This window comes from Lepisma saccharinum, chromosome 14 (genome assembly GCF_977018435.1).
Source record: "Lepisma saccharinum chromosome 14, izLepSacc3.1, whole genome shotgun sequence".
Taxonomy (NCBI): Eukaryota; Metazoa; Arthropoda; class Insecta; order Zygentoma; family Lepismatidae; genus Lepisma; species Lepisma saccharinum.
Genome location: NC_139242.1, coordinates 70,961,478 through 70,974,061, shown reverse-complemented (window position 1 = coordinate 70,974,061; position 12,584 = coordinate 70,961,478). Strand labels below are relative to the sequence as shown.

Below are 12,584 nucleotides of genomic sequence, written 5' to 3'. Positions count from 1 at the left end.
GTCTGCAGTCCCATCTGGTGTGTGGAATTACGTAATTTCCATCCCATCCGTATCCCGTCCTACGTCTCTAATTTAAGAGAATAAAATAAGTCCGAAGAAATGTTTATGAACAAGCGGATAGAACAGGTAACTCTGGTAATTTTACTGAACCAAAGGGGGGTGGACCCGTTGAACCCCTTCCTTAAATACGCCCTTGGTTATAAACATTATTTCCTTGTAATAATTATACATAAACTAAGTATTAATATGTATTGTGCAACTGATGTAATCTTCTCAGTGTATTTTCTCTTAATTGCCCAAAAATATTTGATCATAACTTGCGCAAGAGAAATTAAACACAAACTGAAATTGCTTTATGGAAAATAAAGTAAAATAGACTCTATATAAAGTGAAGAATGTGAAAATTCTTATTTTGCACTACATAGGTTACGGTAAATTTCGAAAAATATAAGTTTAAAATATATATATTTTTGAAAGTTTGGTCAGCAACCAATTTTACAAGTAATATTTTTCGCATGACCTGAGAACACGCATGCAGCAGAACCCTTTCATTTATCTTGCACGTGAGCAGCAGGGATATTTCATGGAAGAATGATCCTTACAAAGCATAGCTTTCCTTTCCACTATAGCTCCTTCTTCCATTATTTAAATCTATACAGATTTGTAAAACTGTTGCACATGTTCGCTCACCGTGGTAAACTGGACGCTCGAAGCAGACGACAAACGAGCTCTCCCTAAGTCGTGACGTATTAACATGGCGGGGCGTGTTTTTACCAATTTTACAAGTAATATTTTTCGCATGACCTGAGAACACGCATGCAGCAGAACCCTTTCATTTATCTTGCACGTGAGCAGCAGGGATATTTCATGGAAGAATGATCCTTACAAAGCATAGCTTTCCTTTCCACTATAGCTCCTTCTTCCATTATTTAAATCTATACAGATTTGTAAAACTGTTGCACATGTTCGCTCACCGTGGTAAACTGGACGCTCGAAGCAGACGACAAACGAGCTCTCCCTAAGTCGTGACGTATTAACATGGCGGGGCGTGTTTTCAGCACAACAGCCATGCAACTTTGGAAGCCTAGTTTTTGCCTTAAACTGGACTCAGAGAAACGCCAGAACTTGCAGGGGTCATTTTCCCAGGGTGTAGTTTTTAAAATTGTTGTAAAAAAAATGAGTGGAAATGTTCATTAGATGAAATTTATTTTCTACAGAATAATAATGTGAAAATTTTTAGCACTTTTATTACTTAATTTCATGCTTATGCGTTTATGAAGTTTCATTTTAAATCTTTAATTGAAGGAAATACACATTGGAACTGTCGCTTTGTACTTTGTACATATTTGTGCCGTTCCGGAGGCCAAGCGCGTTTACTGTTCGACAAAGGAAGACGTGCCTAGTTCTAGTGGAAGAGTCCATGCATAGAAGGGGGAGTAGGTAGCAACATGCACGAAACTACTCTGTAGGTTTGAGATCAGCAATTCTATTTTGTGTGTTCGATTGTTTACTATCGCGCAACATTTTGTGCTTGTGATGGCTGTTACAATGCTTAACAAGCCCCCTCGAACTGGAACAAAGACAAATTTTGCGTTGCACTTGCAGCCACACCCCTATGTTGCCACTGGACTCATCCAGTTTGCGCATGCGCACTTGTGTAAATGGTCGCAACGAACGCAGACACACTACAGTGGGTAACTCACGATCTCATCACAGTACGTTGCAGGTTCGAATACTTACCTGGACTTTGTGTGGTTGTCCCTTGATCAATTTCGCCTAATCATCATTCATCCTTGTCGTGGCGAGTAGCCTAATAAATATAGTAAGACGAGCTTCAAAATTAGACGTCACACGGAAATTCCCGATCATCAAAAAGTGCCCGACAAGCCCACCTCTAGAAATACTACCTTGGGCATTGAGGAAGTTTCCCGTTGGAGAATATTCCGTATTCCTGTTGGGAGGCCCTCACAAATGTTCACGAAACGGCATTGTTAATTTCAAGTTACATAAAAGCAGAAATAATATCTTCATTGTTAATAACATAATTAAACTCTCGAGTTAGTATTCGAACAGAATAACCAAAGGAAAAACTGCGTTAGATCGAAAAAATTGAGTATAAATTACCGGAAGCAGCTCATGTTTTCATATTTGCCTTTTAATGCTAATGTAAAAGTTTTCAAAATTCCAAAAATTAAAGAGTATTATGTGAGAATTTAGTACACAGCATAAACTTTGACAAATTTTCCTTAGCTTTACAACTTTTTTCTTGACAAGGTGTGTAAAAGTTAATGGCACATTTTATTACTATGCATTTCAGTACGCTAACTACATGAAGTATAAAAAAATAAACAGTGTTGCTGGATATTCAAGCATCTGGTGGATCGAGTAGGAAAGTCTACCATTTATATAATAATAATCCAATTTTATTCCAAAATTATTATTTTTATCAGTTTATAATAATTATTATAACCCAGTGGGATGACCTAACTAACGGCTGTGTCAACAATATAAACTATTTTACCTTAACCATGGTATTTAGTGTAAAAATAGCTGTAATGCATTGTTTTTTACATATAGAAACCAAACTTATCAGTTTCGTGCATAGTTATTTCTGAATATTAGTATTAATAATTATAATACGTTTGACAGACTGATCTGCCATCTGATGGCAGGTTCACAAGAAGAGGATTTTTTGCCCATTTTTGGCCTCGCATTTTCAATTCATGGTAATCCTACTAATACTTCAATCTGTAGCAAAAAGGTTTTTTAATCCGTTAGAAACAACCGCCGCATGGAAATGTCATTTGCCAGTCCATTAGTGTATTTCTGTGACATGAAAAAGCAGATTTCCCTCCTGCGATTCGTAATTGCTAGGGACCTAGATTTTTCGGAACATCATAGAACGTTATTTGTCGGGGTGGGGTGTGTGTGTGTGTGTGTGTAATTATGAAACATTATCATGTTTTTTGTTGCTTATGAAATGGCTAAACAACGAAAATTTGGCATATTATGCTATTTCTGTAGGATTTTGCGTATTCTGAAATTTAAAAGTGAAAAATGTCTGAAAATCAAGATTTAGGACATGCATTGTCAACATTACAGAAACAAAAGGCCATGTGCAACCACCCTTCTTTTACTTTAGAATATTTTTACTTCTGTTGATTTTATCACCGCAGTGGGCGGAAAAAGATACCTGGAAATGCAGTTACAACACCTGACAACTTTTGAGTTTGGAAAATATGTTCTTTCGGCAATCCAAAAATGTTTGTGTACTAAGTGGGGATACTGTACATTTCAAATGGTAAACATAAGAATATAATAAAAGAAAAGCCTGATATTTTTAATGCGGGCATCGCCGAACAGTCTGATTTCAGCAGTGAAGAACATTCTTTGGCATATCAAACTTTGGCTGGAATTGGGTGTCTACTGACCAGGAATTCTGCATGATTTTTTGTTACCGGAAATTATGCGTGAATTCTGCATGAATATTCGGTAACAGTTTCATACATCGGAGACACATTTCTTAAATTTTACACAAGAAACTACTTATAACAAAGGGTAATTTTTTTTTCTGAACATATTGTTAGGTAAATTATTCAAAAGGAAAAATATGAATTTCAATATAAATACGATTTATTATGAACATGTATGGTATATTGTTGTAGTATACCCATATGGAAAAATCAATGTAGCACATCAAATAATTTGAACAAAGCTTAAATACTTTTGCCTGAGTGTAAATCATGTTCACAGGGTTACATATGATCTACATAAAGACAGCTTCATATGTCTTCTGGAGGATCTTCACTGTCCATTGTTTCTGTGGATTTCAGTTTTTGCTAAACACCATGAAAAACTGGAGGAATATAAGGCATTATTGCCATGAGATCTTTTAAGTTCAGGGCTGATATTAAATCTAGCACCGGTTACTGCAACAGAACCTCTGACACTCCTATTGCAGACACCATCAGTAAGTGGCATAGCTCATTCTCTCACTCAAAATGCTGATGAGGACATATTCAAGAACTCAGAAAATCTGCTGCAGAACAAGCGGGAGCTATGCCACATGGTTGTAGTTCACATGATACATGACAGATGGTAGGAGAAGACTGAATATGGCAAAAAATAAAATTTTCAAGATTTGTGGCTTAGCTCCCTCTCTCACTAGACCCCCCAATTGGTAAGTACGAACCATGCGAAACACAAAATATCCGATTTTAATGTGTCTCCGATCTATGAAACTGGTGCCGAATATGCTTCACAGACGTAAAAAATGATCATATTAATGTAATCCAAAATCCGCTGTTGCACTTTTTGTACCTTTTTACAGTTGTTGCTCTCTATTTAGAATATAAAATTAAATGTATTTATTTGTTATTGCAGTTGAGGCGGTCCATATGGCCAACCTGCTCTGTCAATACGGCTACTTCTTTCCAGTTGGCGATTCAAAAAACTTGGTAGTGAAGGATGATAGCTCGCTCTACCGGTTTCAGGTGAGTACTTTACATCCTCTTAAATCCAAGCTATCGACCTCTGTAATGTACTGTGTAAGCAATTAATATTCCCATTAAAAACCCATAAAGAAACTTAGTGTCTGTATAATATATCTAGGTATAATTTTCTTATATAGCCTAACTTAGCGTTTCTCTCATAGTTACTTTATGTTAAAGTTCTATTTATCATGGTGTATAATGGGATATATATGGATATATATGGGATATATATGTATAGTCTGCATTCAGATATCGGATCCAGAATCAGAGATTGTGTTATCGAATACAGTATCCTCAATACAGTACAATACAATAACACTCATTATTATTGTATACGTAGCATCTTTTCACAATATCGCGATATTAAAATTTTGATTCAGAAAGAAACCAGCTTTGTTTTCTTCACTTGAGTGTGAATACAGTTTGGAAGTGATTTAAACTTCCTGTATTTGTTTTCCAAACCACTTGAGTAAATTATCGAACTTGTTGATACGTAATAGTAAAGAGATAAAAGAGAGGGTTCATGTAAAGCACTTTATTTTTCATGAAAAGAAAGATGACAAAGTAAACAAAATTATTGGTCTTTATTAGATTTGATTTAAGAAACCATTCGATTGAATTTATTTCGAGACAACGAAAGCTTTAGGAACAGTTATTTTCCTTGTCACTGAACTTCGTTCTCGTCGTTAAATTTAAGTCGCAGGGAATACACGAAGCAAGATAAATAAATAAAGTCTACCGATATTCTCACTTGACTGCAGTAGACCATTATTCAGATACATTACGGTAAATTTCAGAACCGTGGCACAGAGTCGTATCTTGTGTAAAAGTTTATCTCAGAGGCCTGGAAGAACTTGATCTACCAGCAAAACAACAACTATCTGATTGATTTGGTTTATTTTACTTCGCTTTTCTGCCACTTTTGGCTAATCACGAAGATGGAGATGAGTGATGATATGATGAGAAACTGATGACTGGACACACTCAAACAGCCATGCCGTGATTCGAACAGGTGACCTCTGAACAGGCACGTATCAAGAAATTCTTTTCGGGGGGGGGGGCTAAACATCATTTTTTTTACAGGGGTATAGATAGAACCTCGCAAGGTTTAAGGTCGATGGTGGCGATTCAGTTCCAAAACGATGGGGGGGAGGGGGCAAGAAAAATTTAATTGCTCTTGGAAGACAAAGGTTAGTATTAAAAAGCCATAGCACGGGGCCAAAAATGGAGAGCAACTGTCTCCTAAATCTGACCTGGTTTTGGAGTCTTGGTCGAGCTTGCTTTTTCCGCTAAAATTTCCATATATGAAACATCTTCTTGCTTTCTCTTTTCGACATTCATAAAATTTTCGATCTTCATGGCTGCCCTTTTGTGGTAGTTAGTGTTTGAGTGTTTTTCCAAAACAGTTGACTTAAAAGTCCTTTTTAAACCCACGAAACTCTCGGACTGCATACACGAAACTTGGTCCGGTCACTAATAAATCGTCACTCAAAACATAGATTTTCAGTCGATCTGCGAAGCTTCTTTCCTTTTTTTTTAAAAAAAAATGATGCTCCAATGCCCATTACTGCTGAAATATTTACTTTAGAGACCTTCGATCTCTTCGGCTCATGACCCGAAACTAGCACTACACTGTCGGCAATGTCTTCAGCTTTGGACCCGAACTTGTACTAGTGGTAGACTTCAGCACTTTCCAGGAAAATGTGTCACTAGTCCTCTTCCCCCTCTCCTCCCCCCGAATCTCTACATCTTATAAAACTGTCAATGGACACTGACTGATCACTAATCGACCGTCACACTTACTCGTGAAGTCTTATTGAATTATTCTGTTGTACAGACCAACGGTGAAATTGAATCCGCGTATTTATGTCCATATTATATTCTGGAATATTCCGCACTTTTTTTGTAGTAATTCAATGAATCGCCCGACTCATGGCGCTACTTTCAACAGTGCTTTGTTGTGCAACTTCCAAATGCTGACAAATTTTTAAACAATGCTCAAGTTCGTTGCGAAAACACCGAAAGAGCAAGAAAAGTTTACATACAATATTATCAGTAACAGGGTTATCACTCAGGGTTCTAGAACATTCTCTGCCTTTCCTCGATAATTATATTTCTCCTTAAATTATAATCACAATATTTTATTTCACACACACAAGCCAAAAACCTCATTTTATCTAGTGTAAATCGAAAAATTTCGGAGGGGGCTCAAGCCCCCTGAGCCCCCCCTCTGGATACGTGCCTGCCTCTGAACAACGATCTGAGAGCGAACTGATCTGCTTTCATTCCCATAACTGAATTTTAAGACAAGAAAGTTGATAATTATGGAATTGATATGTCATATATTTGTGTTAAACACTAAAAAACGGAACTATTATTTATGAGTTTGAGTATTGGTTTTAAGTCCACTTTAGCCGGACCTTGTGGCCGAGTGGTTAGCACATTGCGCTGCGACGCCAAGGGTCCCAGGTTCGAATCCCGCTCGGGCTTGGTTGTTTGTGAATGTCCATTCATCAATTCAATTAAGTCCACTTTATGCACAGGAAGGTTAATCGGGACTGGACCTACAGTTTAAAGTGTAATCCGAACCACTTGTGTCTCCACCAGGTATCGAACCCTGGAGCCCTTGATTACATTTAAAGGAATACCCCTAAGCGGTAGTATCCCCCGTTTATTTTCACTTTTTTCTCAATTTTTACATTTCTCGGTTCCCCTCGATTTTCAGTTTTTCTAGTTAGGACAAACACAAATATCTATGTCTTACCCGGGATTCGAACCCGGGACCCCTGTCGTCCCAGCGCTCTGTGCTAACCACTTCGCCACGGAGGTCGACATCCCCATTACGCCATCGGGGAGGCCATGTTATTTATATTTACACGGAAGGACAGCGATCGCCTACTCTAACTACCCAGGCACAGTTTCTGCAGACATATTTAGGGCTGTGCGAAATCGAGTCATATATCGATATGTAAAATATCAATTTTATCGATGTCTGCGTAGAAATTGGTATGTCAAAGTCCATATGTTTACGATATCGGAGCATCCGTCCATACTTTTAAAGTATCGACTCCGTGTCGATATATCGAAATATCGCACAACCCTAAACGTATTGATGCCTGATATTTGCAATGGACGTGTTCTAGGTGTATTCTTTACATTTTACCACTGATGGGAAACCTGGGGAAGTAGACAGACCCGTCATGAAAGCCAGGAAATGTCTTTATTTTTTTTAAATGTTTAAAAGTCAAGGAATTTTAAATATAATATAGTTCTTCTTTGTAGATAATCAGTGGTGATTTATTCATTCTAGTTTTTGGACTTTTAACCACTGTTATTTTTTAAAAGAGATTTACCTACGTTTCGGAGGCTGAATCTGCCTCCGTCTTCAGGGTAGCGTGTAGTCTGTTAGATCATATAAATGGTCTATATTGGTCTGACGAAGTGGAGCCTGGACCACTGATAATCCTACCTGGCAACTTTATGTATATAGAGGTCCTTGTGACCGACAGACGCGGTGGAGCCTAGGCCACCAAGAATAATCCTCCTAGGCAACTATTTATGTGACCTAACAGACTACACGCTACCCTGAAGACGGAGGCAGATTCAGCCTCCGAAACGTAGGTAAATCTCTTTTAAAAAATAACAGTGGTTAAAAGTCCAAAAACTAGAATGAATAATATAGTTGTTTCACTTTCAGTGAATTTGGAATTTATCACATAATTTAAAATTCTAATTTGGTTCAACAGGCACTGGTAAGTAAAACGAAATATTTAAAAATATGTTTCTTGCCATTGGAGATGTTGCTTTGTCTTGTCACTCAAAGACAGAGCTAAACTAACTTTAAACTACAAAACTGTTTGGAAATACCTGGAGAACCTGAAGAGGTCAGGGGATTTGCTTTAGAAAAACGAGTGGGAGCCCTTTTACAAGAATGAGTAAATTATTAAAAAGAACTGCTGTTAAAAAAAGTTGCCGTTACTTTGCTGCCAATAGCAACACGTTATCGTTACTATTACTGTTACACAATATGGACATTTAATATTCACAAAGTACCACATCTGTTCATGTTTTTCCAGTGTAACTTGACAAGCACAAGCTTAAGGTGATCTTATATCCCGGAGAGATATACTGGCCTGTGTAAGCTTACATAGAAACTTTGGTCACGATTTTCTCTAGAACAGATGGATAGAAAATTTTCAAATTTTATCTGAAGACTGAGAAAGAATGTTTCTAGAGAATTACTGTTTGATATCTTCATTTACTGCATCATCGTTACGAAAATTTAATTAATTTTACTCGTGAAATATCGTATTGCTTTCAATTTCCTCGACACGGCAAAACTGCTGCCAGTGTAAGAAAGCATATTTCGTCCTGTCAAATAAATCCTTCAGTTCTGAATTTATCAACGTACTGCAAGTAACACAAAGTAACGAAGTACTGTTGCAATTATTCATGGAAATTTAGTAACTCGTTACTAACCGAAATAATAACTCGTCACTTGCGTTACGTAAATACATTTTAATGCCACGATTTGAATTGGTATCTTATAAATATCTAAAAAAAAAAAAAAAAATCTGAGATATCCCTCTCCTTTCTGTATTCCTATATTTTGCTCAATTTGAATGTTGTTTACAGGAACGACCGACAATAGATTTGAACGAGTAGAGCTGCTGTAACAGGCCTGTAACGAAGCTAAAAGCTGCCTGCGGCGCCACTTGGAAAACACGGAACACCTGTGAGCTTTAATTTGTTTCCCAAGTGATTCTCTGCTGCTGCTAAAAGCGTTACCAAGCAACGGAACAATGTTTTCTTAATTCCGTCACTACGGCAAGCCAGGAGGGTTTAGACAAGTTATATGCATCTAAGAGCTTTATTACTGTATTTTCGTACAGGGAAGTACACCATTGCGAATAACTGTAACATGGGTTATGTAATGATAAAAGATGGCAACAGTAGTGACGTCATCGTAAGATCATGGCGAGTTACATGTTGTGTAAGCTTCCTGTGTAGCATCTAATAAATAGCATAAGAACAAGAAGAAGAGTGTTTATTAATAATATAAGAACACATAAAAGAACGAAACATGATGTCAGGCTCGGGGTTTGACAGTTGAAATAAGTAGATGCTTTGAAAGATGTAAGTACAAGGTCGATATTATCTTCGAAAACATGCAGACGTTTAAGACGCCAACTGTTTTGCAATTTTCGGGAAACGTTGCTGAGAACTGACAGAAATAGAGAAATAAGTTGGACACTTATTTAATCTCGTCAGAAAAAAATGAGAAGCCCGATAAGGTAAAAGTTGCAATATTGTTAAATCTCACAGGAGATCAGGGACTTGAAGTGTGTAGTATGTTCAAGGTTGAAAATGAAGAAGACAAACACAATTTCGAAATTGCGGTAAGGAAATTCGGCGAATACTGTCAACCACGCAAAACTGTAGTATTTGAACGCTACAAATTATTCTCATGCAGCCAAAAAGTCTACCAATCTTTTTACAGTAACCTAACGATGCTAAATACGTTAGTAGCCTCATGTGAATTTGGAGACCAAGAAAGCAGTCTAATTCGTGACAGAATAGTGCTAGGTCTACGAGATGCTGTTCTACAAGAAAGGTTGCTGAGAGAGCAGACATTGACATCGAGAAAGCAGCAGACTACGTCCGAGCAGCTGAAGCAAGTAAGCAGCAGTTCAGAACCCTGCTGAGGAATGAAGATGTTCCAGTAAGCGTGGTCTCTGTTGGAAGAAAGAATCGAAGCACAGGCGAGAAGAAAGAAGAAAGTGCTCCATATGAGTGTAAAAAGTATGGTAAAATTCATGTGAAAGATAAGTGTTTTGCATATGAGTCATTCCATGCGAAATCAACACAGCCTTTGACCTGACCATCTCCGATTTTCATGAAATTTGGGGAGTTGAAACTATGCATGGAACTTAGTAACTATGAAAATTTTTAGTCTCGTGCGTCTTGTAATTGTTAAATTATTCAAGGTCAAAGTTTGCAGAAATTGCCCTTTTTGAGCCCGCTTAGCTATACTAAATGTGCTGTAACTCCACCCCTATTTCACCTAGGAAGCTCAAATAAAGCTTATTGTACAGGGAATTGAATAAGCTTTCCAGTGATATATAACAAGCCTACCTTTGGATAAAAATATAATTTTGTCACGTGACCTTGACCTTTGACCTTGAATATCTCAAAACATGTCATCACCAAAAATCGTGAAAAAAATATATTTGATCCCTCATACCATACTCTAAAACATACCAAAAAATCATTCTGGGACTGCAATGGGATCAGAAGATACAAAATAATATGTATAACTATGTGACTGATAAAAGCCCCATTACATGAACTATGAAGAGTCAAATGTCCCTTAACACCCCCTACAAAATGTGAAGGAGTTATCCTGGGTATAATTGGTCATAAAATAAATAGGTTAGGCACAGGGAGATCGCTAGCCGTGTGTGTCAAGCGCAGATCCGGCATATTGTTGACCGCCATATTGAATTCAACGCAAAAATTTCAAAGGAAAGGGGGTGATGTGATATATCAAATGAGGCTAGAATTTCACGAGAAATGAAGTGACGAAGGATTTTCCAACGTATCTTACGCCAGCAAAAAGTTATACACATATCTTTCACTTACGATATATGCACATTATAATGTTGTCAATGTTCCTGTGAGCACACTCGTTGACGTCTCTCACACTCGCATAGAACATTTGGTAATGTAGCATGTGCAACAACATCGCAAGCTGCAACTATGCCTTCTCTCAGATGGTCAATATCAGGGACTTTTAGTGCATGCACCATTCTCTTCAAATGTTTCTGAAGGTAAAAGTCCTCCTAAGATGTTAGATCTGGGGAATGTGCAGGCCTTTTAATAGATCCCCGTGTGCCCATCAATCTACCTAGAAAATTACCATGAAGAAATTGCGAAAATATCTACATAGTGTGGTCACACTCTGTCCTGTTTCAAAACTCTCGAAAAGTGCCATATCCCGTAAGCAAGGGTGAAAAAACCTGTTCACTTAACAAATCCAAGAAGCCCTCACCATTTAAGGTTCCGTTGTTGAATATGGACCAACCATTTCCGTTCGCCATACATTATACCACATAATTAGCTTACCAGTAACAACCATTCGACTGAGCAAATCACAGGTATTGCATATTATTTTTATTAACTTCACCGTGAACATAAAAATTTGCCTCGTCACTGAAGAATTTTTCATTCCAAAGGAAGTGTCACTTAATTGTTTGAGATACTTTTCCCAATATTCTTCACTATTCAACTATTTGGTGAATGTAGCTGATTAAAATCATATGCAATGGTGCGTATACTTCTTTCTCTCCCAAGATGTCAGCGGGATCTCGATGAGTTCCTAACACGTTAGGAGCATTCCAATGATTTGTTTTTAACACCTCGAAAAGGAGAAAATGGTTACAAGCATGCAGTAATACATTTTTGCTGGTTAAATATATGTTGGATAAACCTTCGTCACTACATTTCTCGTGAAATTCTAGCCTCATTTGATATATCACATAAGCCCCTTTCCTTTGAAATTTTTGCGTCGAATTCAATATGGCGGTCAACAATATGCCGGATCTGCGCTTGACACACACGGCTAGCGATCTCCCTGTGCCTAACCTATTTATTTTATGACCAATTATACCCAGGATAACTCCTTCACATTTTGTAGGGGGTGTTAAGGGACATTTGACTCTTCATAGTTCATGTAATGGGGCTTTTATCAGTCACATAGTTACACATATTATTTTGTATCTTCTGATCCCATTGCAGTCCCAGAATGATTTTTTGGTATGTTTTAGAGTATGGTATGAGGGATCAAATATATTTTTTTCACGATTTTTGGTGATGACATGTTTTGAGATATTCAAGGTCAAAGGTCAAGGTCACGTGACAAAATTATATTTTTATCCAAAGGTAGGCTTGTTATATATCACTGGAAAGCTTATTCAATTCCCTGTACAATAAGCTTTATTTGAGCTTCCTAGGTGAAATAGGGGTGGAGTTACAGCACATTTAGTATAGCTGAGCGGGCTCAAAAAGGGCAATTTCTGCAAACTTTGACCT

General features: G+C 37.5%; 1 protein-coding gene across 5 annotated transcripts in view; it reads left to right on the top strand.

Annotated features, from left to right (window-relative positions):
- Nucleotides 1-12,584, top strand: part of LOC145999010 (regulator of G-protein signaling 9) — a 304,822-nt gene that overhangs the window by 193,956 nt on the left and 98,282 nt on the right. For all 5 annotated transcript variants that reach the window (XM_083135882.1, XM_083135883.1, XM_083135888.1 and 2 more), the window contains exon 5: nucleotides 4,384-4,493. In XM_083135882.1, coding sequence (XP_082992008.1) covers nucleotides 4,384-4,493 — 110 coding nt within the window. The remainder of the gene's footprint in view (nucleotides 1-4,383; nucleotides 4,494-12,584) is intronic.